Source organism: Drosophila erecta, unplaced genomic scaffold (assembly GCF_003286155.1).
Source record: "Drosophila erecta strain 14021-0224.00,06,07 unplaced genomic scaffold, DereRS2 tig00000092-arrow-pilon, whole genome shotgun sequence".
Lineage (NCBI taxonomy): Eukaryota > Metazoa > Arthropoda > Insecta > Diptera > Drosophilidae > Drosophila > Drosophila erecta.
Window position 1 is genome coordinate 5,947,644 of NW_020825207.1, and position 22,263 is coordinate 5,969,906.

The 22,263-nt window shown below is 47.4% G+C and overlaps 4 protein-coding genes across 5 annotated transcripts; 1 reads left to right on the forward strand and 3 right to left on the reverse strand.

The window, feature by feature from the left end:
• Window positions 1-319: 319 nt before the first annotated feature.
• LOC6549585 lies at window positions 320-1,429 on the reverse strand. Its single transcript, XM_001975783.3, has 3 exons — window positions 1,241-1,429; window positions 959-1,167; window positions 320-882 (listed from the first exon to the last, which is right to left on the reverse strand). The coding sequence occupies exons 1-3, from the start codon at window positions 1,317-1,319 to the stop codon at window positions 565-567; spliced, it is 606 nt and encodes a 201-aa protein (XP_001975819.1). The 5' UTR covers window positions 1,320-1,429; the 3' UTR covers window positions 320-564.
• Window positions 1,430-3,549: 2,120 nt separating this feature from the next.
• Window positions 3,550-6,659, reverse strand: LOC6549584. Its single transcript, XM_001975782.3, has 4 exons — window positions 4,971-6,659; window positions 4,683-4,915; window positions 4,234-4,630; window positions 3,550-4,176 (listed from the first exon to the last, which is right to left on the reverse strand). The coding sequence occupies exons 1-4, from the start codon at window positions 6,432-6,434 to the stop codon at window positions 3,667-3,669; spliced, it is 2,604 nt and encodes an 867-aa protein (XP_001975818.1). The 5' UTR covers window positions 6,435-6,659; the 3' UTR covers window positions 3,550-3,666.
• Window positions 6,660-7,241: 582 nt separating this feature from the next.
• LOC6549525 (condensin complex subunit 3) lies at window positions 7,242-12,327 on the forward strand. The gene is made up of 7 exons (XM_001975781.3): window positions 7,242-7,751; window positions 7,822-7,998; window positions 8,075-8,889; window positions 8,950-10,477; window positions 10,539-11,120; window positions 11,180-11,335; window positions 11,624-12,327. Exons 1-7 carry the CDS (start codon window positions 7,506-7,508, stop codon window positions 12,182-12,184), a joined length of 4,065 nt encoding a protein of 1,354 aa, XP_001975817.1. The 5' UTR covers window positions 7,242-7,505; the 3' UTR covers window positions 12,185-12,327.
• A 14-nt stretch (window positions 12,328-12,341) lies between these two features.
• Window positions 12,342-22,256, reverse strand: LOC6549524 (activated Cdc42 kinase-like). Of its 2 annotated transcripts, XM_015156998.2 has the most exons (8): window positions 22,168-22,256; window positions 20,873-20,942; window positions 20,395-20,794; window positions 19,252-20,334; window positions 18,451-19,187; window positions 18,170-18,389; window positions 12,915-14,234; window positions 12,342-12,857 (listed from the first exon to the last, which is right to left on the reverse strand). In XM_015156998.2, the coding sequence occupies exons 1-8, from the start codon at window positions 22,169-22,171 to the stop codon at window positions 12,666-12,668; spliced, it is 4,026 nt and encodes a 1,341-aa protein (XP_015012484.1). In that variant the 5' UTR covers window positions 22,172-22,256; the 3' UTR covers window positions 12,342-12,665. The 2 variants fall into 2 exon arrangements, with proteins under 2 accessions (XP_015012484.1, XP_026835828.1); XM_026980027.1 differs by lacking the exons at window positions 12,342-12,857; window positions 12,915-14,234 and adding an exon at window positions 14,367-17,954.
• Between the last annotated feature and the right edge of the window lie 7 nt (window positions 22,257-22,263).

Genomic DNA, 22,263 nt, shown 5'->3' on the forward strand with positions numbered 1-22,263 from the left:
GACACGCAATAAGCCATAAATTAATATGCTTATACGTTGTAATCTAATGCAATAAGCTGGCTTATGGATGGATGCACTTGAGTTATCGGATAAAGAATCTTAATTTCCAAATAAATAATTGATTGACCAGCTCGAACTGGCTACTTCCGACATGGGATCCATCAGATAGACCAAATTTTGTGGCCAGATTCGAAGTTTGTGTTTCGAAATCAACGGGAATCAGTAGTTTTTATGGTTTCCCAATTTGGATGATATAATTTAAGATATCTGCGTACTGTAAACTATTTTATAGGCCATATTCAAATCAAAACTCAACCACATCTGGGAAATCTAATTTTAATTAAAAGTAATCCATGGTAAAATATAATATTAGTACTAGCCTACAGAAACAAGGGTCCAGTTCAGGATTTCCCGCCTTGTTGGATGTCTGAGCCAGCTGTAGCTCCTTTATCACCCGGCCTATCTACATTACAGGAGACATCGAACTAAAGCTAGCTAGGATTTGGCATGTAGTGGAGTTGAGTTCAGTGTGGAGCGTTAAATTCTGTGAGGTGACCCGTAGGCCTATTGCAGCTTGAGGAGAACGTGGCCGGCGTGCCGTTTGTACAGGACCAGCGACATGTTGACCAAAAAGGGGGCGGCCAGCCAAAAGAGCCGTGTGCCGATGCCCGTGTCCTCGCGATGGAAGATCCCGGAGGCAGCACCTCGGCCCGTATTGCAGAAGGACTCCTCGCAGCAGGAGGTGCAGGAATAGAGCTTGGTCCGCTCGCCAATGATGATGCAGCCGGGCTCACAGTTGGCGGTACATCGCCGGTCCAGGGACCACATCTTGGGCGAACTGGTGGAGTTCTCCGTGCTGGTGGTGTACGAGAATCGCTTGACCTGGCATTGAGTGGATGGATGGGCAATGGTTAGTGGTTCGAGAACTGAAGCTATAGCATCAGCCATGCTTACTCACCATGCAGATGAACTCCTCGCCCTGGCACTTCTTCATCAGCGCGGAATCGTTCCGGATCGCCACGTCCACGCAGGCCTCCCCATCATCCATCGTGTGGCAGGCGAAGCACCACAGCTTGTTCACCCTTTCGATGGCTGCCGCCGTGCGGTGGATGTGCCCGCTGGTCAGCGAGGTGCTGGGACCGGGTCCGGGCGAACTGGTGCCCGTCACTGGACATCGCAGATGACATGGGAGATGTTATTGATTTTTCTACGCCAAGGTCGCGCCTCTACCAGGACTCACCATTATTCACGCAGGCCGTGAAGACGATGGACGAACTGGTCAGCAGGAAGTAGAGCAGCGTGACGAAGGGCCGGATCATCCTGCTGCTGGCCACCCAATCCGTTGGCTAATCTAACGTGGCCCGAGATTCTCTTGTTTACGTGCTCCTCATTCCGCGAACCCCACTGCTCTCCATCTGACACTTGGACCACGAATGTCAGACGCAGTTCCAGAGGAGAAGGACATGCGCAGTGGCTTCCGCAAGTAGTCGGCATACGAACCAGGATTTTCAGAAATATACCACACTTCTAGATACTACTATGTTTTTTAAAAATGGTAATCGGCTTCAAAAAGTATTTGTATTGCTGGTAACTTTCTTTTCCAAATCGAATAAAACACTCAAATAACTTGTAGTTGTTCTTTACACCTAGGAAACCTAAGCTAAACTAAAACAACATATATTAGAATGCTATAGTCGAGTTCCCCGACTATCAGATACCCGTTACTCACTACATTAAGTATAACTACTCACGTTACATTAATTTTTTTGAATTTCCACATTACAAAATTACAAAAAATTTAATAATAAATAAATTTCTAAATTTGAATGCAGATTTTTAGAGAATTGCACCAGAAACATTTCGAGGTATGCCACTTCAAAATCCGATTAATATAAGTTGAGTTATGGACTTTAGAACTTCAGCCTTGGGACATTTTTGAATTTCTACAATGTCATAACATCAGAAAAAATACAAAAAATGTAAAAAAAAATAAAATTCTAAATTTGAATGCAGATTTTTAGAGAATTGCTCCAGAAACATTTAGAGGTATGCCACTTCAAAATCCGATTAATATAAGTTGAGTTATGGACTTTAGAACTACAGCCTTGGGACATTTTTGAATTTCTACAATGTCATACATCAGAAAAATTACAAAAAATTCGAAAAAAAATAAATTTCTAAATTTGAATGCAGATTTTTAGAGAATCGCTCCAGAAACATTTAGAGGTATGCCACTTCAAAATCCGATTAATATAAGTTGAGTTATGGACTTTAGAACTTCAGCCTTGGGACTTTTTTGAATTTCTACAACATCATACATCAGAAAAATTACAAAAAATTTAAAAAAAAATAAATTTCTAAATTTAAATGCAGATTTTTAGAGAATTGCTCCAGAAACATTTAGAGGTATGCCACTTCAAAATCCGATTAATATAAGTTGAGTTATGGACTTTAGAACTTCAGCCTTGGGACATTTTTGAATTTCTACAATGTCATACATCAGAAAAATTACAAAAAATTAAAAAAAAAATAAATTTCTAAATTTGAATGCAGATTTTTAGAGAATTGCACCAGAAACATTTAGAGGTATGCCACTTCAAAATCCGATTAATATAAGTTGAGTTATGGACTTTAGAACTTCAGCCTTGGGACATTTTTGAATTTCTACAATGTCATACATCAGAAAAATTACAAAATATTCAAAAAAAAATAAATTTCTAAATTTGAATGCAGATTTTTAGAGAATTGCACCAGAAACATTTAGAGGTATGCCACTTCAAAATCCGATTAATATAAGTTGAGTTATGGACTTTAGAACTTCAGCTTTGGGACATTTTTTGAATTTCTACAATGTCATAACATCAGAAAAAATACAAAAAATGTAAAAAAAAATAAAATTCTAAATTTGAATGCAGATTTTTAGAGAATTGCTCCTGAAACATTTAGAGGTATGCCACTTCAAAATCCGATTAATATAAGTTGAGTTATGGACTTTAGAACTTCAGCCTTGGGACATTTTTGAATTTCTACAATACATCAGAAAAATTACAAAAAATTCGAAAAAAAATAAATTTCTAAATTTGAATGCAGATTTTTAGAGAATCGCTCCAGATACATTTAGAGGTATGCCACTTCAAAATCCGATTAAGATAAGTTGAGTTATGATGTATAGAACTTCAGCCTTAGGACATTTTTGGACTTTTTGAATTTTCACATCATACATCAGAAAAATAACAACAAAATTGAAAAAAAAATACATTTTTAAATTTGAATGCAGATTTTTAGAGAATTGCGCCAGAAACATTTAGAGCTATGCCACTTCAAAATCCGATTAAGATAAGTATACTTATGGAGTATAGAACTTCAGCCTTGGGACATTTTTTAACTTTTTGAATTTTTACATCATACATCAGAAAATTGATCAAGAATATATATCATTTTACTCTACGAGTAAAGGGTATAATTAAGGGCTAGGCACTGCTCCAAAATAAGTAATGGGTTTATTACGAAATAAACAAATTGTGAAAAATGTCCATACCCGATAAAACAATTTTAATAAACATGCATACAGCTGAGGACAAAGAACTGGACAGGATAATTTGGCAAGCGCAACCGAGAGATCATGGAGCTCAGTTCAGAAACTGGGAACTAGTAGAACTAGTAGAACTAGTAGAGGCGCAGGTACTGCAGCGCCTGGCGACTCTGCATCGGATACAGCTCGCCCACATTGTACAGGAGGTCCACCACGTGGGTGGGCCGCAGCATCCGCCAGGGCATGTACTTGAGCGTCTTCTTGTCGCAGTGCACATCCGTCTCCGGCTCCAGGGGCAGTGGCAATTCGTTGAACAGCATCCTGCCGTCCACACTGCGCTGCAAGGTGCAGGGAAGACCGATCTGGTCGGCCAAGCCCTTGAAGAGGATCGCCCGCTCGAACTGGCAGCCACTGCGCACCATGCCCAGTGGTATGAAGTTGGTGTGCAGCACGTGGCGCAGATCCTGCAGATGACAGCGGACCGTATTCCGGCAGCACTCCTCCGACGAATTCAGGTCCAGAATCTTGAGATTCTCGCTCAGGACGGCGTTCACCGCCTGAGCGATCAGCTTGCTCCGCTTGGCCACGTTCTCAAAGTCAATTGAGCGACGCACCCGCTCGGGATTCTCCACCAAGCCGTGCATCTGTGGGAAGTCACATTAAAGACTGGAATAGATAGTTGCAGTAGAAGATCAACCCACCGCTAGTGTCTGGTTGAGTGCCTCCAAATACTGCGGCAAGTTGTTATCTCCAGGTCGCTTACAGTAGCCCCAGCCCTGATCGCCAGGTAAATCCGTGATGGTGCTCAAGCAACGCAGCGGCACGGCGATCACGTCGTTCTGATTCGGCTTGGGACGATCGAAGTTCATCACCAGGACGGCGTCCAAAGGCGAACAATCGTTGCGCAGAATGTCCTGGAATTTGCGGAAGTCCTCAAACTTCCTGCGCGACACATAAAAGTCCTTGCCGGCCGTGATGTCCGTAAAGGTGAGGCAGTTGCGGATGGCGAACTTCATCGTGGGGCACTTGGACAGGATGCTCTCGATGGCCGGGCCCCAGGTGGAAATGCAGAAGGCGTGCTTCTGGAAATCCAGCAATCTGGAATGGAATGGTTTACGTACACTTCAGTGAAAAAACGGATGCTACTTACACTTCCATGATCCCACGGTCAATGTAGGCATCTATGAACTCGTTGAAGCGCGTGGTCTGTAGAATGAAGTTGGTCACCGAAGTCTTCACCAGATTGGACAGGGACTTCAGGGCCCGCTTTATGGAGGAGACTATGTAGTTGGCCAGCAATGTCTCACGCACCGGAGCCTCGTCGATCAGAGTGCAGAGGCACCGGAAGATGTTGTTCACCAGGATGGAGTGGGCAAAGGAACGCTGTCGTCGGTATATGGTTAGCTTGGGAGGTGCACAATAATCTCAGACTAATCACCATTAGAAGCTGGGCAAGCTGTTCGGTAAGTGAACTGTATTCCCCTAGGATCGTGCGGTACTCCTCGTTCTGAGCCAGGCTCTCGATGATCGTCAGCAGCGATAGGATGAGATCAATGGACAGAGTGGGCTGTCCCTGCGCAATGACCGCGGTGAGGACAACAGCGATGTCCTGCGCCTGCAGCTCGGCAGCTGTGTCGCGGAAGGCAGCCACGAGGAGACGGGACAGGAACTCAGCCGCCTGCTCGCGGGCCTTGATGGCCACATCCGGTGACATGAGGATGGCCACCAGTTTCCTGATTGCGCCCTCCTGATAGGCGGCCACAATTCGACGCAGCGCATCCGGATGGTGGGACATGCGATGGAGGCCCTGGATCACGAAGGCAGCTGGAGCCGGCTTGTTCTGCATTAAACAGTTGAGGAACATGTCCGTGATTTCGGCCTTGTTCATCCGCGGCAGGAACTGCTCGTACTGTGCCGTCTCCGCGAAGATCGATATGATGGTGCAGCGCATCTCCAGCGGCAGCAGTTCCGCGTGATTGCGCAGCTGCTCGACGACCTGGTCGAATAGGTTCTGCTCGAAGAACAGTTTGGTCATCTTTTCGGATCGCAGGGCTGTGGCCAGAACCTCGATGACATCGGCAGCCTCCGGCCCCTGAGGATTCTCGCAGAAAACTTTGACCAACTGCTCCAGCACGAAGTAGCAGCGATGCAGTGGCTCGAAGACGCTGTCGTCGCCAGTGTCCGCCAGCAGAGTCTTCAATGTTTTTAGGGCCGCCTTGCGGATCTCCTGGAACTCGTTGGTCACCTCACAGATAATACGATCCACCGGGAAATCCGGCAATGTGGTAAACTCCAGCATCTGATCTGCACTCTGGACCAGAAGCATCCGATGCAGTGCCTCAATGGAGTTGAACACCGTATCCGGATTCTCCGAATTAACGAACACCAACTTGAATTTCTCCAGGAACTCAGTGGCCTCCACAATGCCATGGGCCATCTGGGGATCCTTGAGGCACACATTGAGTATATAGGTCAAGTACTCGATGCAGAAGTCGTCCACCTCTTTAAGGTAGAACTTGCACGCCTTCTCCAGGATCTGATCAACTTGTTCCGGCTCGTAGGTGGACAAGTCGGTGTTGTCCAGCAGAGCAGTGAGCAAGTACAGAGCAAAGCGCCGGATCATCGTGTTCTCCGACGCGATGAACAGATCCTTCTCCAGCAGCAGCTCCAACAAGCCATGGGCCCTTAGCTCCAGCACATTCACATCCTGGCGGCGGGCAAAGTCCGTTATGTGGCTGAAAATGGTCAGCAGGACGCACTCCTCCTTGGAGCTCAGCAGGAGCAGGGCTGTGTCCAGCTTCTTGATCGGAACACTCACCTCCGTGAAGGACTTCTCCTCGGACTTGGTGCGATCCGGATAAGTGGTCTTGGCTTCGTAGACGCGCTTCGAGGCTCGGGACATGCTTGAAGAGATCTCGCGCGACACTAGGCTCTATTAGTATATTTTATATATGGAAATAAACATTTCTTTAATGACAAATGCTCTCCAGCTAGCTGTATTTTGAAATATATGATTTTGCAATTACATTAAGATCTCGTTTTGCTGTTTAATTTACACCCATTGCATATTTTACATGACATAAAAATTAATGATGCCTAAAGGTATGCAACAATATATTTTGAATGCCTAGTTTTTTAAAGGCATTGTGTCTCGATTAACAATGAGTTTTCGGAATTGGGAAAGAGTATTACCGAAAATCTATCATCATAAATCATCAAAACATAAGAAATGTCTGAAATTTAGCAGTTTGTTATACTCCTGAAACTGTAAAACATATATGCAAGAAAAACCACGCGCATATCTCTTCTCGTTCTTAGTGCAATATAAAATAACATGTAACTCCTCTCTCTGCAATTTCCTATCAGCCAGCTGCATTTTCCATTAAACAACGTTTAACTGTATGATAAATCTGTGAGTGCTAAGTAATATCCCTGTTTCTTTTTAAAACCCACCCCTAGTAAAATCCCTATTGTGGATTTTTAAAAAGGCTTAGTGCAAAAAATGTGGTACAGGATTTTGAATAGGGTGGAAAATACTGATATTTCTTACAATGACAGTTCTTACAAAAAAAAAAAAATAATAACAAATATTGTTTATTGAATACTCGATGTAGGTTCAGTTTTCGAAGCAGTAAATGTGGTAATTAAAACATCATTTTAATATCCGAAAGTTTGTTCAAAACGAAAATGGGTGTGTATACATAATTCCGTTAAATTTAAAATGGAGAACAGCAATCGTTAGGCAAACGATCACATTTATCGATCGCAACACCAGAAATACACTAAAAAATCCATACGCATCATTTGAATTTAACAAGCGAACGGGGGTGGAAAGAAGAGAAAGCAATAACGCGACGCTTGTTTGTTTCGCCATCGTTTGATGCAATTTGAAAATAGTTTTCAAGATTAAACCGTAAAATACGGGCATCCAGTATTGGCTGCGGACCACAAAAAAAGGAATAAACTATACGGAATGGCCAGACCAAAGGCGAAGGCGGGTGAAAAGGAAAACCCCAAACCCAAAGCTACTGGCGGAAAAAAGCGTCCGGCGACCACCAAAAAGTCCAAACAATATGGGGAGAAGGAAAACGACGATCAGAGCATGGCCACCACCTCCGACGCATCCGCGGAACTCATGTACGCGATAATGCGACAAGCCGAGCTCAAGGAATCCCTGCACAAGCGCTACTTAAAGGAGATGCAGCAACTGTACGCAAAGGTAAGTGGCGTCAGTATTCCTGGCTGTTTTATCTAGACCTTCAGATGCTAACATTGTTCATTCCCGTCAGATGGGCCACGAGTCCTTTCTAAAGGCCTTCATCACCGTGTTGAAAGCCGTCCTGGAAGCTGAGGAGGGCAATGAGAACGCCAATATGGCCCTAAACTTCTGCGCCACCTTTGTCAGCAGCTCAGATTCGGATGGCACGGAGCCCATGCTGGGCGAAACCTTTCACTGGCTGCTTACGGTGAGTGTCTACTGTACACACTGTGCTGACGAATTGTGTATCTAATGCTAGTGCCTGGTTTTCTCCGCCCACACAGACCTATTCAAGTAACCCGCACATACGTTATCGCATATGTTACTTTGTGAATCTCATACTAAAGAAGCTCGGACCCAATGCCGCCTTGGATGACCACCAGTGCGATGACATACTGGAAGCAATGCTGGACCGCGTGAAGGATGTGTCCCCCAGTGTACGGAAACAGGCCGTTCTGGCCATGCAGCGCCTTCAAAACCCAGACAATCCCAACGACCCCGTCGTCTGCGCTTACAAGTACCACCTTACCTCTGATCCCTCGCCCAATGTGCGTCAGTGCATCATCACGTGTATGGGTCGCAATTACATTACCATTCCGCACATCCTGGAGCGGCTTTGGGACGTCGATGAAAAGGTGCGCCGCCACACCTACGTTAATATGTGCAACTACCCGGTGCGCTCCTACAAGGTGGCCCAGCGGCTCACCCTGTTGGAGCAGGGACTGAACGATACATCGGCCACCGTGCGCAAAACGGTGATCAACTTCATGCTAAAGACGTGGATTGAGTCTTACCAGCAAAACTACGTTGCTCTGACAGCGGCCCTGAAACTGGACTCGAATGAAGAAGAACTGCTGCGTTTCCGACGCGTTGCAAAACAAATGCTTAGAGTGATCTTCGAGCAAACGGACGTCCAGCAACTTCTCGATCAGCTGCCTTTAAGCGTGGACTGCGAACTGCACCGCTGCATCCCACACGAATCCCTCACCGTAGAGCTTTTATTATATTGGCAGTGTCTCAGCGAGTATCTGGATACGGAAGCACCCGAAATGGAATCAGTGTTGCCGGAACTCAGTGTCTTTTGCACCTATATGGAGAAGTAAGTAACAAAATCTGATCCTCACTGGCAATTGGTACTAGATTCCTTTCGTTTTCGTAGATTCTGTCAGTTTCAAAAGCCTGATATGGACAAGTTTGCACAGGTTGAGTTCCAGAACATGCTTCTCTCGATGGTGGAAATATTGGAATCCTACGATCTAGGCGACGAGATCGGGCGCGGCAATATGCGTCTGCTGATCTCCAACCTGCTAAAAGACTGTCTTTTAGACCACAAGATCGTGCGCGTGCTGGTGCGCTGCATGGAGCAACTGATCACCGACATGAACGACCGAATGCAGTTCTTTATCGAGATCATATACGAGCTGTGCGAACTAAACACCAAGCAGAACGAGCTGATTCACGATCGAAGTTTGATCAATAAGTTGCTGGACGACTTGGACACTCCGCTAAAGATGAAGATCTCTTCCCTGAAAGTTAGAATTCTTGAGATGGAGGAACAAGAGGGCAATTACGTGCGCCAGAGGGAGTACATACGGGCGCAGTCCGTAAACGATGAAAAGATTGCTGTCACCGAAGAGTATACGGAGTTAATTCGCCCGCTGCTGGAGAAGAACGGCGTCATTGAAATGCCCACCCGCCCGAAGCTCTCCAAGCAAGAGCGCGTTCTGAAGGGTCTCTACACCTGCTACTACATGACCGCATCGCCGCACGTTCACAACCTGACGCCAAGTCTTTGCCAGCTGTACAAGGATTTCATTTGCCGTTACCTACCGTGCGCCGAAGTAGACATCTTTGAGTGGGCCATCAAATGCGGCACCACTTTTAGCATGTTCTACGAGGCCTACAGCAAGGAGGTGTTCGAGGTGGTCGTGGACCAGTTCTGCAACAACAACATCGTGCGTCTGTGCGAGACGGCGGCCAACTGCATTTTGGAGCTACTGGATCGCTATGGAGTGGATTACTTCAGCGATATTAACCAGACCGGATGTTCACTGTCAAAGACGAAGCGGCGACAATTGTACACAATGCAGGAGCTATACGATGACGACGATGGCAGCCAGTCGCAGAACAACGAGCAGAATAGTGACATTCTCGTGGTACTGGGGCACTATGTGGAGCGTCTACAGAACAAAGGTGTGGGCTTGTCAATCGTTCGCGGTCTCTGTCGGTTAGTGCTCCGAGGCCACGTAGACGATCGCACGGATGTTCTGGAGCAACTGTTGAAGCGGTACTTTAACCCAAGCACCGAGCCCATTATCAGCCAGGTGCTGGGCATATTCTTCGAAGAACTGAGGCGGCTAAACAAGCAATGCCTCCTACAGCCGTGTTTCCTGCCCACCGTTTGGACCATCATGAACTGCAGCTTTGACTCGCCGCTTCACGGCGTCCAACCCGAAAACTTGACCAAGTTCTTCCTCGAAATGACAGTGCAAGCAATCAGCACGCCACAAACGAATATACACAACAAAATAGCGATAAGTTTTCTGCAATATATTCAGAACTACTTTACGGAGCGCAAAGATATGTGCCGCCTACTGGCCAAGGAGCTAACGTCTCTAACAATAAACGTATTCAACGGTCCAGAGGTGAAAGCTGAAATACTAGCGCTGGCCGAGAATCTGACAGCAGTAAGTACTTTTTTGGGACCCCTCCCTATCCGTTGCTTACTTGACTCCTATTCACTTTCAGAGCGATTTAGATCCGCGCATGATCAAGAGCATAGAAAACTTTAAGCTTGTGGTAAACGGCAATTTCAATCCTCCACCTCGTCGGAATACTACCGGTGAAGGCGAAAGTGATGAAGAACATGAAACTGCTACTGGGGTCACTACAGAATCGGAAACTGCAGTGCTTGCACAGTCGAAATCTCCAGCTCCCAAAGAATCTTCGAACGATCTGACGCAATCGGCTGCCATAACCGCAGTAGAACCCAATGAAACTCCGAAGGCAGCAGAACCGCCAGCGCCAATCTCCGAGCCCATTGTAACCACCTTTGGGAAAGATAACATTGTGGGAATTCGTCACCTGCGTCGCTCAATGGCCACAAGTCATTCAGATGCCGAGAGTTTATTGGGACCGCAGTCGCCCAATCTAGAAAGCACTGAATCTGAGGCGGTAGAGACATCCAAGCGAAATTTACGCCAACCGCAAGTGAGGCGTCGCCTTCAAATGGCAATTGCCAGGTCGTCCAAGACACCGGAAAAGCGGCCCGCCACTGAGGAGGAATCATCCGACGAGGAGATAAGCGAAAGTCCAACTGCAGCAAACCAGGTAAGAGTACGTTTCTCCTTCATAGAATTACAGTCCTTAACATCTAATTTCTCTTTAAGTCGAACGATTCTGAGGTAATCGAAGCATCGCCCACAGCCGCCTCACCCAGTCCCAAAACAGGACACGAGGCCAGCCTCCTACGCATCCGCTCACTGCGCAACAGAAAGGCCGCCGGCACTTCCATATCCCAGACCACACCCAACCCAGTTAGCAAAGTGAGTATGAGGCGCTTGCGCTTGCAGCTCTAGCCACTCCCAAAGGACACACGCATCGCCTACTCGCTGTTTAGTTTAAGTTAAAAGTTGCAATCGGTATTAACAATCAACAAATGTTTTTAAAACTGAACACAAATTGTAGTTTCCTTTAAGAACTTTAAAATTAATGATGCACCGCTTGCTTAGCTTTGCAACTGGAAAGATTTACTATAAAAAGCACAATAATCTTACTTCGCAAAAGGGGCTGTATTCATTTGATTTTTACATTTGTTTTTTAATTATCATTAGCGAAAAGTGTTGCATCTGGAAACACCTTTAAGAAACGGACGCAAAAGAGTGCTGAGGCGATCTCCGTCAGATCCAAACTCCCGATCACTACGGTCCAGGGATTCAACGGCTCTCTCTCCGCCCCGCACCTCGCCGCTGCGGAAGCAGCAACGCCTGGAGAACAGGAGTTCGCGGCGACAGCAGGTGGCCAAGAACACAAATAGTCCCACAGACAGCACATCATCGGTCAAGGAGAATCAAGTACCTCCTGCGACTGCTGTTCAGCCGGACTCGGAAACAGAGCCCGTATGCGATACAGAACCAGAACCTGCGAAACCCAAAAAGCCACTCAGGAGGACGATATCTCTAATACGATCCCGCCCCAGCTCCAGCACCCCAAAAATGACCACGCGAAACGAGGCGCGTGCACAGCGGTTAAGTTCAAGTGTCATGACCCGTAAGCGTATGTCCCTCGAGATGAACCTCAGTGGCGGCCAACTGCAAGTGTCCACGCCGAAGCGCATGACCCGGGCCGTTGCCCTGTCCATGAGCACGGACGGCAAGCGCAGCAGGCGGAAATAGCGTCCGCCCAGACTAATCCCTAATCCCTGTGTTCTGTGTTCGTTCGTTAGCGTTAAGTGGCGTGCCCGTTTGTTTGTGTAAAATATTTGTAAATTATGTAGTAGTATAAAGTTTAAATAAATCGTTAAATAATTTCACAGAAACATAGGTCGGCATTTTAAATTATCCGCATATACGCGGCCGCATATAAAATGTTTATAATTTATTGAAAATGTCTATATATGTACGCAGGTGCATAAATGTGTATTTTGATGCCGGTTACTTGCAGGCAGACCAAGCATGCGTGAATAAGTACATGCTGAGATTCTATGGATCCGAATGAAGGCAGCCAATGGCGAGCAGTGATTACGTTAGTTCCAAATTACTTAGATCTATACCAAACTTAGCCTACAAATTAGAAACGATAGTTATGAGGTTAAGGCAACGGCGGTCGTTGAAACTAAATCGGGACGATCCAGAAGTGAGGGCCTCAAAGGAGTATTTAAAGTTTAAGGCCATTTAGTTTGTGGGCCGTTGTGTGCAGATCCCATTCGTGCTGCTGCAGCGCCTCGAAGGAGGCTTCCAGGCTGAGATTGGCCTCGCTAACCAGGTTCTGCAACTTGATGAGCTTGATAGACTTGTGCACGTCCCAGTTGATGAACTCCAGGGCACCCAAGCAACGATTGGGCGTGCTCTGTGAAATAAACATTTGATTATAGGATTCTTTATTCTTAATGTACCGTGAGCTTACATCCTTCCCTAGCACTTTCACCATTATGCGCACTTCATCCGAGTCCACGCCTCGTTCGCAACCCCTGGGCTTCTTGTCAGAGAACTCTAGCAAGTCCTCACAGCTCACCGAATTGGAATCCGCCAGTCGAGCGGCGGTGGCTGCAAAGTATTCTGCTTCAGTTTGCGGCTTGGCAGAAGCTCCTCCTGGTTGGCTGTTGCTTAAGCTGGTTTCGGCTACTGACTTCCTGTTCATGGCCAAGTTCACGGAGGCTCGCACCTTTTTGAATAGGGCATTTCCAGCCAACTCATTGTCCGCACTTGAGAAGCGACTGACTTCCGATGCAGACTCTGTTGGCGGCAACGCATCTGGTTGGCTGACCTCCGATTCCAAAGCGCTGCAACTGCTGCCTGGCGTGGCTGTTCGGCGACTGCTCTCGATGTCCAGGTTGCGAAGTTCGTCATCGTTGACATACAGGCCGGATATTTGAGTGGCCTCAAATTCGGCATCTTTGCCCTTGTTGTAGTGCTCCTTCTGAATGGAGAAGTTGTAGAATCCGTCGGTTACATCCGGCGACTGCAGAACGCCCTCCTTACTGGTGTCAGCTTCCAGGATGGACTCGAACTGCAGCGAAGCTGTATCCGTTAAGCCGGCAGCATCAGCGGGAGCCAGCTTATCCAAGTTCTGGTAGGTGTGTGCTGATTCCTTTTCCACTGTCGGCATGTTCTCGTATTCCCGCTCCGAAGGCCGCGACGGACGTCGCATGCCACTCGGCCGGACAGCGGCCACTACTTCGATGGCTCGTCCTGGCTGTGGTTGGGAAGAGGTGGAGAGCTCCGTTGATTTGGCAGCCTCGTCACCAAAGTCCGTCAGCTTGCTGAGGGTGCGTTGCAAACCGTTGGCCGGGATTATCAGCGGATACTTGCGCACATGGCGCTTGGTGCTGGTCTTCACCTGCTTTTTGCCCTCGCGCGGCGGCAGGGGAATGGGGTTCGGCGACTCCGGCTCCTTCTCCGGAAGCTGTTCCTTCGGCTGTGCCTCGGGAAACTTGTAGCTGCCGTGGGTCATGTAGCTGGGACTCTCGCAAGCCTCCAGCGAGTTCGAGTTCTCGTCATTGTGGCGACTCAACCCGGCGGCCAGTTCCGCCTTGCGCACCCGCTGGGTGGCACCTCGAGTGGGCAATGTCATCGGGCGCTGCGACTGGTGTAGGCTTTGCAGATCGAATTCGTCGGTGTCCAGGTGGCGGAGCAAGGTGGCCGCCGGGCTGGGACCAATGTCCAGCAGGGCCTTGCGCTCGATCAGGCTGTTGTAGGCCTCTAGTCCCTCCTTGCCGATCAGCGACTGTGTGGGCGGGTTGGGAATAAAGTGAATGGAAATGAAATTGTACAAAATGATAATGTAGGGATACAAAACAATAACAACTAAAGCTTAGGGGAAATCAATACTAAACGATCGTAAGACCCAACGCCAGGATTGAAATTCAGAATTAGTTTTTTTATTGAATCCCTTTAAATATGCACAACATTTTCTTTTTTGATTACCAATTAACTTGTTTGGTTCTTAGAATTCAAACTGTTTTGCTTTTTAAATAGTTGTCGCTTAGTTAAATGTAGTTTAGTTTACTTTTGGGCTTTCTTGTATAATACTCGAGTAAATTTTGGTTTTAATTTTAATTTAATGTTCTCTGGGTTGAAACGCTTCAAACGCATAGTTTAGAATATCATGTTTCGTAATGCTTACATTACGGCCTTCGTACTAAATATTTGTATACATATAATTAGGTTGATTTAGATTTAGGTAGGTGTATATATAATCTGTATATAATATTCTCATGTTAATGTTATCCATAAATGCATAGAATGCGAAAATCTTTTAGTAAGTTTAATTCATATAATATATTCTTAGTGAGGTTATCAAAAACGTTCGACACTTTGCAGCCGTCGGCAATTCAATTTAAGGTTATTTTAGTTTTGTTTTCGGTTTCGTTTTGGTTAGTATGCCAATACTGGACTCCTCAATCTCCAATCTTAAAGATACTTAGGGTTCGACACTCTAGTTAAAGTGAGCGTAAATGCTTCTCTTGGTTTCGGTATCGTCTAACTTGTTTGGTTTTGGTTTTGTTTTTGCTTTGGTTTCATAAAAAATGCAAGCGTCAGGATATGGCACATAATCCGTACGGGATTCTTGCTCCGACGAATGTCTTGGGATGTGGACAAGTTCTGAGGATTGTCAACAGTTTTGTGTGGGTGACTGTCTGTCTAGTTGTCTTCTGTGTCTGTGTGTGACTTATAACTACCGTGGGCTCTAAGGATTCAGCTCTCACCGGCAATAGGTAATACCCTGTCTAGTTGGATTCCCCTCAAAAGTGTAGGTGTTTTGTGTTTGTCGTGTGCCTTGCAATACTGTTTTCGACAACCAAGCTCTTGTGGGGTTTCATTTTACAAAATTCTTGAACATTCTATTCCGTTTGGAAGCCATTATCTTTGTTATATATGCTAGTTTGTAGTGAAAAGTTGAAGAAAAGTTTGGTTATTGACGTTAGGCTATTAATATTTTCTGTCTGAGAAATGCGGAGAAAACTTTCGCGGTGTTATTCTTTTGAAATTGGATAGAATTCGACGAATTATAAAAAGCGTGTTCAGAAGTCCAACACTAATTGCAGACCACTATATTTCAACATACTTTATCGAACAGGAAAAGAAATCCGCTTTTATTGATATTGTATCAGTTTAGTTTAGCTGCTAGTGATGATGAGCCATGTGATAGATGACGTAATGGAAGTTTGAAAGGTATGCAGGTGATCTGCACATCATTATTATCTGTTCTGAGAGGTCTTCGGTGTTTTCCTATAAGGCACACTCTCATCTCGCTTCAAAAAATTCAAATCCAAAAAATATATAATCTATTCGCTGTAAATACTTCTACAATTTACTCTTCGACGCCAACACTCTACGCTCTATTCCTCACACACAGACAGTAGCACAAACACAACACCGCCAAGCTCCTTGCGGAGCATCCATTCGTGACCACGACTTTCCGGATTCAATTCGCATCTCCCATATTCCCATATCCCCGTCGCCTCTAATCGGACATCACATTGCCAAACAGTAAATTGAGAACGTATTTCAGCATTTTCCTTAGTTATGGAGCCGGGCTGGGCGGAATTCGTGGCGCCACGAACTCGCGCCGGAACTGGAACTCATCCCCGCTCTCGGTGCTCGACGAGGAGGAGCTATCACTGGATCTGCGGGCTGCAACTTGTCCACCGACCGCTGCTGTGATAATCGATGCTGAGGGTAGCGACTGCTGCTGTTGCACTTGTCGCCAGTGCATCTCGTGCTGCTTTACCGCCGATGCATGTATCTTCTCCGGCCAGTGGAATTCCGTGGGTCGCTGGGGCTTCGCTACCTTGTTAGTTGGTGCCTGAAGGGAGCCCATAGAAAGCTGGCGCTGTTTCAGTTCTTCGGGCGAACTTCCCACGAAGTTGGTGGATGTGGGACTCTTTCCCGTAAGACGACTAATATCGAACTCGTACAGAGCAGCTCCTCCGCTCATTGGTCGCTGCATAGATGCTCCGGCTCCTGTCCTGTAGGTGGCCTGCACTGCTGACGAAGCAGCCGAAGAAGAGCCCGACCCGGATCCGGGCAACTCGGTTCCATTTAAAAGATAGCTGGGCTTTTGGCTAGAGTTCAGATAATTCGCTTGAGCCATATTGTAGTTGTTGCCCGGTCCGCGACCTCCGAAATCGTAAATGCGCTCGTCGTATTGAAACTGCTCATAGCCACAACCCATCACGCCGGGTCCTCCTCTGTGAAAGCTGCGTCTTTGCCCTCCAATATTATAGTGCGGCGCCGATTTGATGCTCGAATTGGATCCGTACATTTGTCGAGGAGAGATGATAACCTCACGTTCGTCGTGGCATGCGGACTGCACCTGGCGATTCATTCCCGCCCGGCGGCGTCTTCCCAACGACGAGTTCGAGCTGGCCGCCACTCTGGCGCGAATGTCGCACTCGGAGCGGGCCAGACTTGGCTTGACAGGCTCCTCGCCGCTGGATGAACTCGAATCCAGGGTCATAGGATTGTAGCTCAACCGCCTTAGAGTGCGGGCTCTGATGGAACGGGGCTTATACGAGGCGGAACGACGTGGCAAGGGCGGTTGCTGCTCCAGCCTCACTTGTCGCTGGACCACGCCCCTGTCTCGCTGGGGCGGTTCAGAGAGAACCGGCGAAATGGGATGGAAGCTCTCATTGAATGATGTGGAACGCTGGCGGTAGCCCTTGGACCCCATGTACACAGAGCCGCTGCTAGCATTCAAACCGGCTCCAGACTTGATGGGCGAGGCGCTGGCCAGCATCTGCTTGGTGGCTCCGTTTCCAAATCTCTCGTAACCGAGCTCATCCTTGAGGCTGGCATATCCTCCAGACATAACCACTGGCGGTGCGCTGAAGAGGGCCTCGCCCTTAAGTGGAAAATGAAAACTTTCCTGGGGACTGTAGCTGGACTTTTGGCTACTACGACGCGACAGAGAGATGTTGGTGTCGCGCGAGGCGAATCCCGTGTCTGGAGTGCTCGACCGCTTGTCATCCATAGGCTTGGGATCGACGGGTGCAGCGGCGCTCAGCTGGGCTTGATTATGCATGTACTGGAGGTGCTTGTCCAGGTGACTGGTGGCCGCATTAAAATCGAACATGGTCTGCACGCCGTTGCTGTAGCTGTACACCGCTGACTTCAGGCTGCCGGTGGCACTGCTGATCCCATCGTCCAGACTGGCCATGTGGGGCAGCTGGTCGTTGAGGATGGTGTCGTTGGAGTCGCTTTTATCCAACTCTGTGTAGGTGTGCATAAAGTCCAGGTTGAGCGCTTTCAGTGTGTTTTCAATGTCCATGATGTTGTCGTCGATACTCTTTGGCGGCAGTTCATCCGCACACTCTCGCTCTAGATTCAATGGCCTGCTAAGAATCTCGCGCGACTTTTGAAATAGGAAATCGGAGCTCTCCTTGTCAAAGATGGGTACACGCAGATCGGTGCTGTTCTTGATTTCGCTCAGCGAGCGGAAACGCTGCTCGGATCAATGGAGGAGCAAAACGAGAAAACAACCAAAACAAAATGCCAAACGCAAACGCAAAAGGGGAAATGAAAGGGCAACGATGTAGATGAAGGAGAAAGAGCAAAGTGTAGACAAAACTCAAGGATTAGAATCTATTTCAGAACCGGAGATTGGTGGCATAGCAGTACTGGGTAACTAAACTGATTTGACTCCTTATAGGGCCTTACCTGTATATCCGGAATGCTCTGCAGTTCCTCGGTGAAATTCTTTTTCTTGGAGAAGGGCGATGCATTGCCATGGGTGGGAGTGTGGGCGGAACCGCTGGCTCCCAATCCGCCAGCCTTGTCGCCGCTTCCATTATTACTCAAATGCGGAAACCTGAAACTAAATTTGCGCTTAGGACTGTGGATGACAGGTGTCTGATCAGAGACAAGATCAATCATCGACCTACAACAAAAAACAGTTTGATTAGAATTTATTTAAGAGATATGCAAGGCGTCCAGCTCACCTAGCACTAATCTCGTTGGCTATCTCGATGGCGTGGTTAAGAATCTTCTCATCCTTCACAGAAATAGGTTTCACAGTTCCCGACGATTTCTTTTTCGAGAGCGTGGGCAGCAGTCCATGGCCATGCTTATTGCCATTGGTGTCGCCACTTTTTTGGCACAACTTGGCAGACATTTCCGTAATCTCATTTTTGCTGTTCACATGATCAAATCCGGGTGACTTGGGGTGACTGCCTGAAGCTGCGCTAATCGATCCGAACATCGAGTTAATCTCATCTAGCAGCGAAGGGCCAAAGTCCAGCTTGTCAGCCGCTATCTCATCATCTGATATCTCGTGGTATTCATGAGGATCATCTACAATACTTCGAGAGGTGGGGCGCCAACCCGTTTCAGAATGGACACTCTTACCATCCGCTCCATAGTTATTGTTATGCAAGCCAAACTCCAGTTCATCGTCTCCTCTGTTAGGAAAAAACGGATTTGTAGATCCGCTGGCAAAGTCGAATGAGCTCTGGCCGTTGGTGGCTATCAGCTTGGGCGTGTGCTCGGCGGATGGAATGAATGTGGGGTTCATAGAGGTGCCCATGGCGCCTCCGCTGTTGGCACCCTCTGGGAAATACCCACTGGCAGTCTGAAGAGAGTCGGGACTCGTGGGCGTTGGCGGCAGTAGGAGGGGTGTTTGTTCAATGTCCTCTGACGGTTTGTAGGGCGTCACTATCTGCTTGGGCACGTGATTGTACTGAAACAATCAATTAACATTACATCTAAGTACAGAAGAAAATCTACTGGATTATAGGACTCACATTCTGTGAACTTCCCAGGAATGCGATGTCGCCAAATGTTGCTCCGTCAATGCCTACGTGGCCGGTGTGCTTGAAGTCGTTCTGTGGCTTCGAAATCATCTCGGTGCGCAGCTTGCGCTTGCTAATTCTGTGGTCACTCACCCGGCTGAATGAATCACGCGTGGAGCTGGGCAGACCTTCGAGAAAGGCCACAGTGTTAGAGGGGTTGAAGTAGCCCGTCTTGCCGGTGCTAAGCACTCCTTTCCAGAAGGGTGTGCCCGTGTTGCGGTCTAGAACGCTAATAATATCGCCCTGGCGATAAAGTAGATGGTCCTTTTTCGGTTCCGTGCAATTAACTACAGCTTTAAGCTGCTCTGGCTTCATATCGGGCAGTTGGTCATAGATTTCACCGAAGCGCGGTCGCTTGGCAGCGTCATCCTGCCAGCACTTCATCATCAATGTATAATACTCGCTGGGACAGCAGTCGGGCTGCTCAAGACGCTGGTAGTTGGGTGCGTCAATGGCCTCTAGGATCTGCAAGCCGGTAAGTGCCGCCCAGGGCTGAAAGCCGTAGGAGAACATTTCCCATAGGCACACTCCAAAGGCCCACACATCTGAGGCGTTCGTAAAGCGCAGATAGTTGATGCACTCGGGCGCACACCATGCGATCGGTAGCTTTAAATTCACGTTGAAGTTGGTCTTGTAGTAGTCCTTGCCCACGCCCAATGCCCGCGACAGGCCAAAGTCGGAGATCTTGACCTTGTCCTTGCTGAAGACTAAAATATTTCGCGCCGCAAGGTCTCTGTGGATGAGACGCTTCTGTTCCAAGTAGCGCATTCCATTGCAGATCTGTAGGGCGAACTCACAGAGCGTGGGAATAGTAAGGAAACTGACTCGCAGTCCCGAGTCCTTGAGACATTCCAACAGCGATCTCAGATGGGCGAGCTCAGTGACCAGCATGAGCGAGTCAGTGGCCAGGACTACGCCGTATAGACGCACGATATTCTCGTGCTCGATGGAATGCATGATGGCCGCCTCTTTAAGGAACTCCATGGGATTAGACTGCATGCGCTCTCGGCACAGGCATTTAATAGCCACTTGGATCTGTCAAAGATGGAGGATAAGATCAGTTTTTGAAGATGGTAAAAACTTATCTGGACTGACCCTTTCGCTGCCATTGGACCAGACTCCCTGTTGGACGATCCCAAATTCTCCGGTTCCCAGCTGCTTGTTTACACTAATGGAGTCCGCCGGTATTATGTGCTTGTTGTTGGGCACTTTGCTCGGAGAACTGGCTCCGTTCTTAGCGGCCAGAGAGGAGCATGCAGAGGCACTACTGCCATCCAGCGCCACTTGACTTCCGCCGCCAGGCGCCTCTTCCCGCTTAACCATAGTGCCGGGCGCCTGCAGCAGACGCTTAATCTTGCTGAGGTAGCTGTGCGGAAAATGCTTCTCGTAGAACTTACGCAGCCTCCGGATTTCCGGGCGCGAGAGCCCGATAAAACGCAAATCCTCGTCCGCTGCATACTTAAATTGGGCCGCATTCGTTATTTTCAATTCGTTTCTGCGGGGAGTAAAAAGTATAATGAGTTACTTCGGTTGAAAATAGGGGGGAAGTGCTTCCGCTTTTTGGGTCACTCACTTGACGGCATTGTAGTACTGCTGTAGTTCGGACTCAGTGAGGAATTCGTATAAATCAATTTGTGGATACTCTGGAACCGGAGAATGTACAAAAATAAACACATTAAGATCGTTGGTACATATTATATAGATACTATATAAGCGACCGCACAAGACCAAATCTTGGGGGACCTTATCTTTGAAGCGTAGAGCGAAAAGGGGGAACACTCTAGGCAATAAATAACTTCTTTAACGATCGATCCGCCAACGCAGATGGTTTTTTGAATATGATAAAATAAAACACACACATCTCCTGAATACCCAAAAGTTCCGCCACCGCCCCCGCACCCGCACCCTCACCATCATCCTCTCGCACAGGAGTACGTGAGCACATTGACACAGAATTCCGATTGCCTTATTTTATACCCTACACTCGTTCACATTCATTCAAATGTATACAGCCCTCAGCTTATTCCTCCTCTTAAAGGTGAGGTCTTCGGAAGTTTCATGATACAGACATTCGTCATGTTGTTTAGAGATATCTAACTAGATACGCAATTAAAAATGAATCCTAACTGGAAATTAAGTTTCACATTGAGTAATCTTATTGGGTGAATTTAAGTTAAACTTCCGTAAGTCACAATGGGTCGATTTAATCTGCTACGTAATTTACACCCAAGGTCTGAATTATAACCCATTTTAGTAACACATAATGGTGCTGCACTTCATAGGCAAACTTAAAAAAGGAGAGTATCTGATAGTCGCGTCGCCAGAGTCGAAGGTTATTTCTTGATGTCGCTGCACCCGCATTTGTCATCCGGCTGCAAGGGGCCATTGTTTGTCCTCTCCGGAGTTGACACAGTGGGTGGGCAAGGGGTAGGTTGGAGTGAGAGTGGAACTGGGACTGGGACTGAATGCGCGGGGTGGAACTTAAGCAACAAATGCATGTACACAGATTGCGGAGCTGATATCGTCCCGGGGATTTCTTGGCATCTACTGAGTCATTCAGCCTGGGACCGGGAGCTCGCTCCAGTTTCCGGCGCCGCCCCGAATCTCGTTTCTTCGATTCCCGGCCGCACTTTCCCGCAGGACTTCGCTTGTCCTTGAATATGCAAAATAAAATCGATCGGCCAATACATACACGCACACACACACTTGCACACGCAGGCGGAAGCCTCATCGCAACTACGTAGCAGGAAACTGCAGTTGAAAGTCGTTTTTCTTGCACTTCTCACCTGTCACCAGCGAGTTCATATTATTAACCGCACAATTGGACAATTTTTCAGGTTTTAACAGCGCTTTTTCTGTCAAACTTACCCATTTTACACTCGCGTGTGCGTCTGCATTGTTTTTTGTTTTTTTGCTGCAATAAGTAAGACCGTCGTGCGGAGTCGGCTCAATTACCAGAGCCAG

What these genes read in the sequence shown, in the direction of transcription:
- LOC6549585 (XM_001975783.3), bottom strand. Translation starts at nt 1,319, where the DNA reads ATGATCCGGCCCTTCGTCACGCTGCTCTACTTCCTGCTGACCAGTTCG. An exon ending in CACGGCCTGCGTGAATAATG is followed by an intron (nt 1,168 to 1,240) that starts GTGAGTCCTGGT and finishes TGCGATGTCCAG; the next exon opens with TGACGGGCACCAGTTCGCCC. An exon ending in GCGAGGAGTTCATCTGCATG is followed by an intron (nt 883 to 958) that starts GTGAGTAAGCAT and finishes ACTCAATGCCAG; the next exon opens with GTCAAGCGATTCTCGTACAC.
- LOC6549584 (XM_001975782.3), bottom strand. Translation starts at nt 6,434, where the DNA reads ATGTCCCGAGCCTCGAAGCGCGTCTACGAAGCCAAGACCACTTATCCG. An exon ending in GACCGTGGGATCATGGAAGT is followed by an intron (nt 4,631 to 4,682) that starts GTAAGTAGCATC and finishes ATTCCATTCCAG; the next exon opens with ATTGCTGGATTTCCAGAAGC. An exon ending in CACTCAACCAGACACTAGCG is followed by an intron (nt 4,177 to 4,233) that starts GTGGGTTGATCT and finishes GACTTCCCACAG; the next exon opens with ATGCACGGCTTGGTGGAGAA.
- LOC6549525 (XM_001975781.3), top strand. Translation starts at nt 7,506, where the DNA reads ATGGCCAGACCAAAGGCGAAGGCGGGTGAAAAGGAAAACCCCAAACCC. An exon ending in CCTTTCACTGGCTGCTTACG is followed by an intron (nt 7,999 to 8,074) that starts GTGAGTGTCTAC and finishes CCGCCCACACAG; the next exon opens with ACCTATTCAAGTAACCCGCA. An exon ending in CACCCAACCCAGTTAGCAAA is followed by an intron (nt 11,336 to 11,623) that starts GTGAGTATGAGG and finishes AATTATCATTAG; the next exon opens with CGAAAAGTGTTGCATCTGGA.
- LOC6549524 (XM_026980027.1), bottom strand. An exon ending in CAGTACTACAATGCCGTCAA is followed by an intron (nt 20,795 to 20,872) that starts GTGAGTGACCCA and finishes TACTCCCCGCAG; the next exon opens with AAACGAATTGAAAATAACGA. An exon ending in GCCAACGAGATTAGTGCTAG is followed by an intron (nt 18,390 to 18,450) that starts GTGAGCTGGACG and finishes TTTTTGTTGTAG; the next exon opens with GTCGATGATTGATCTTGTCT.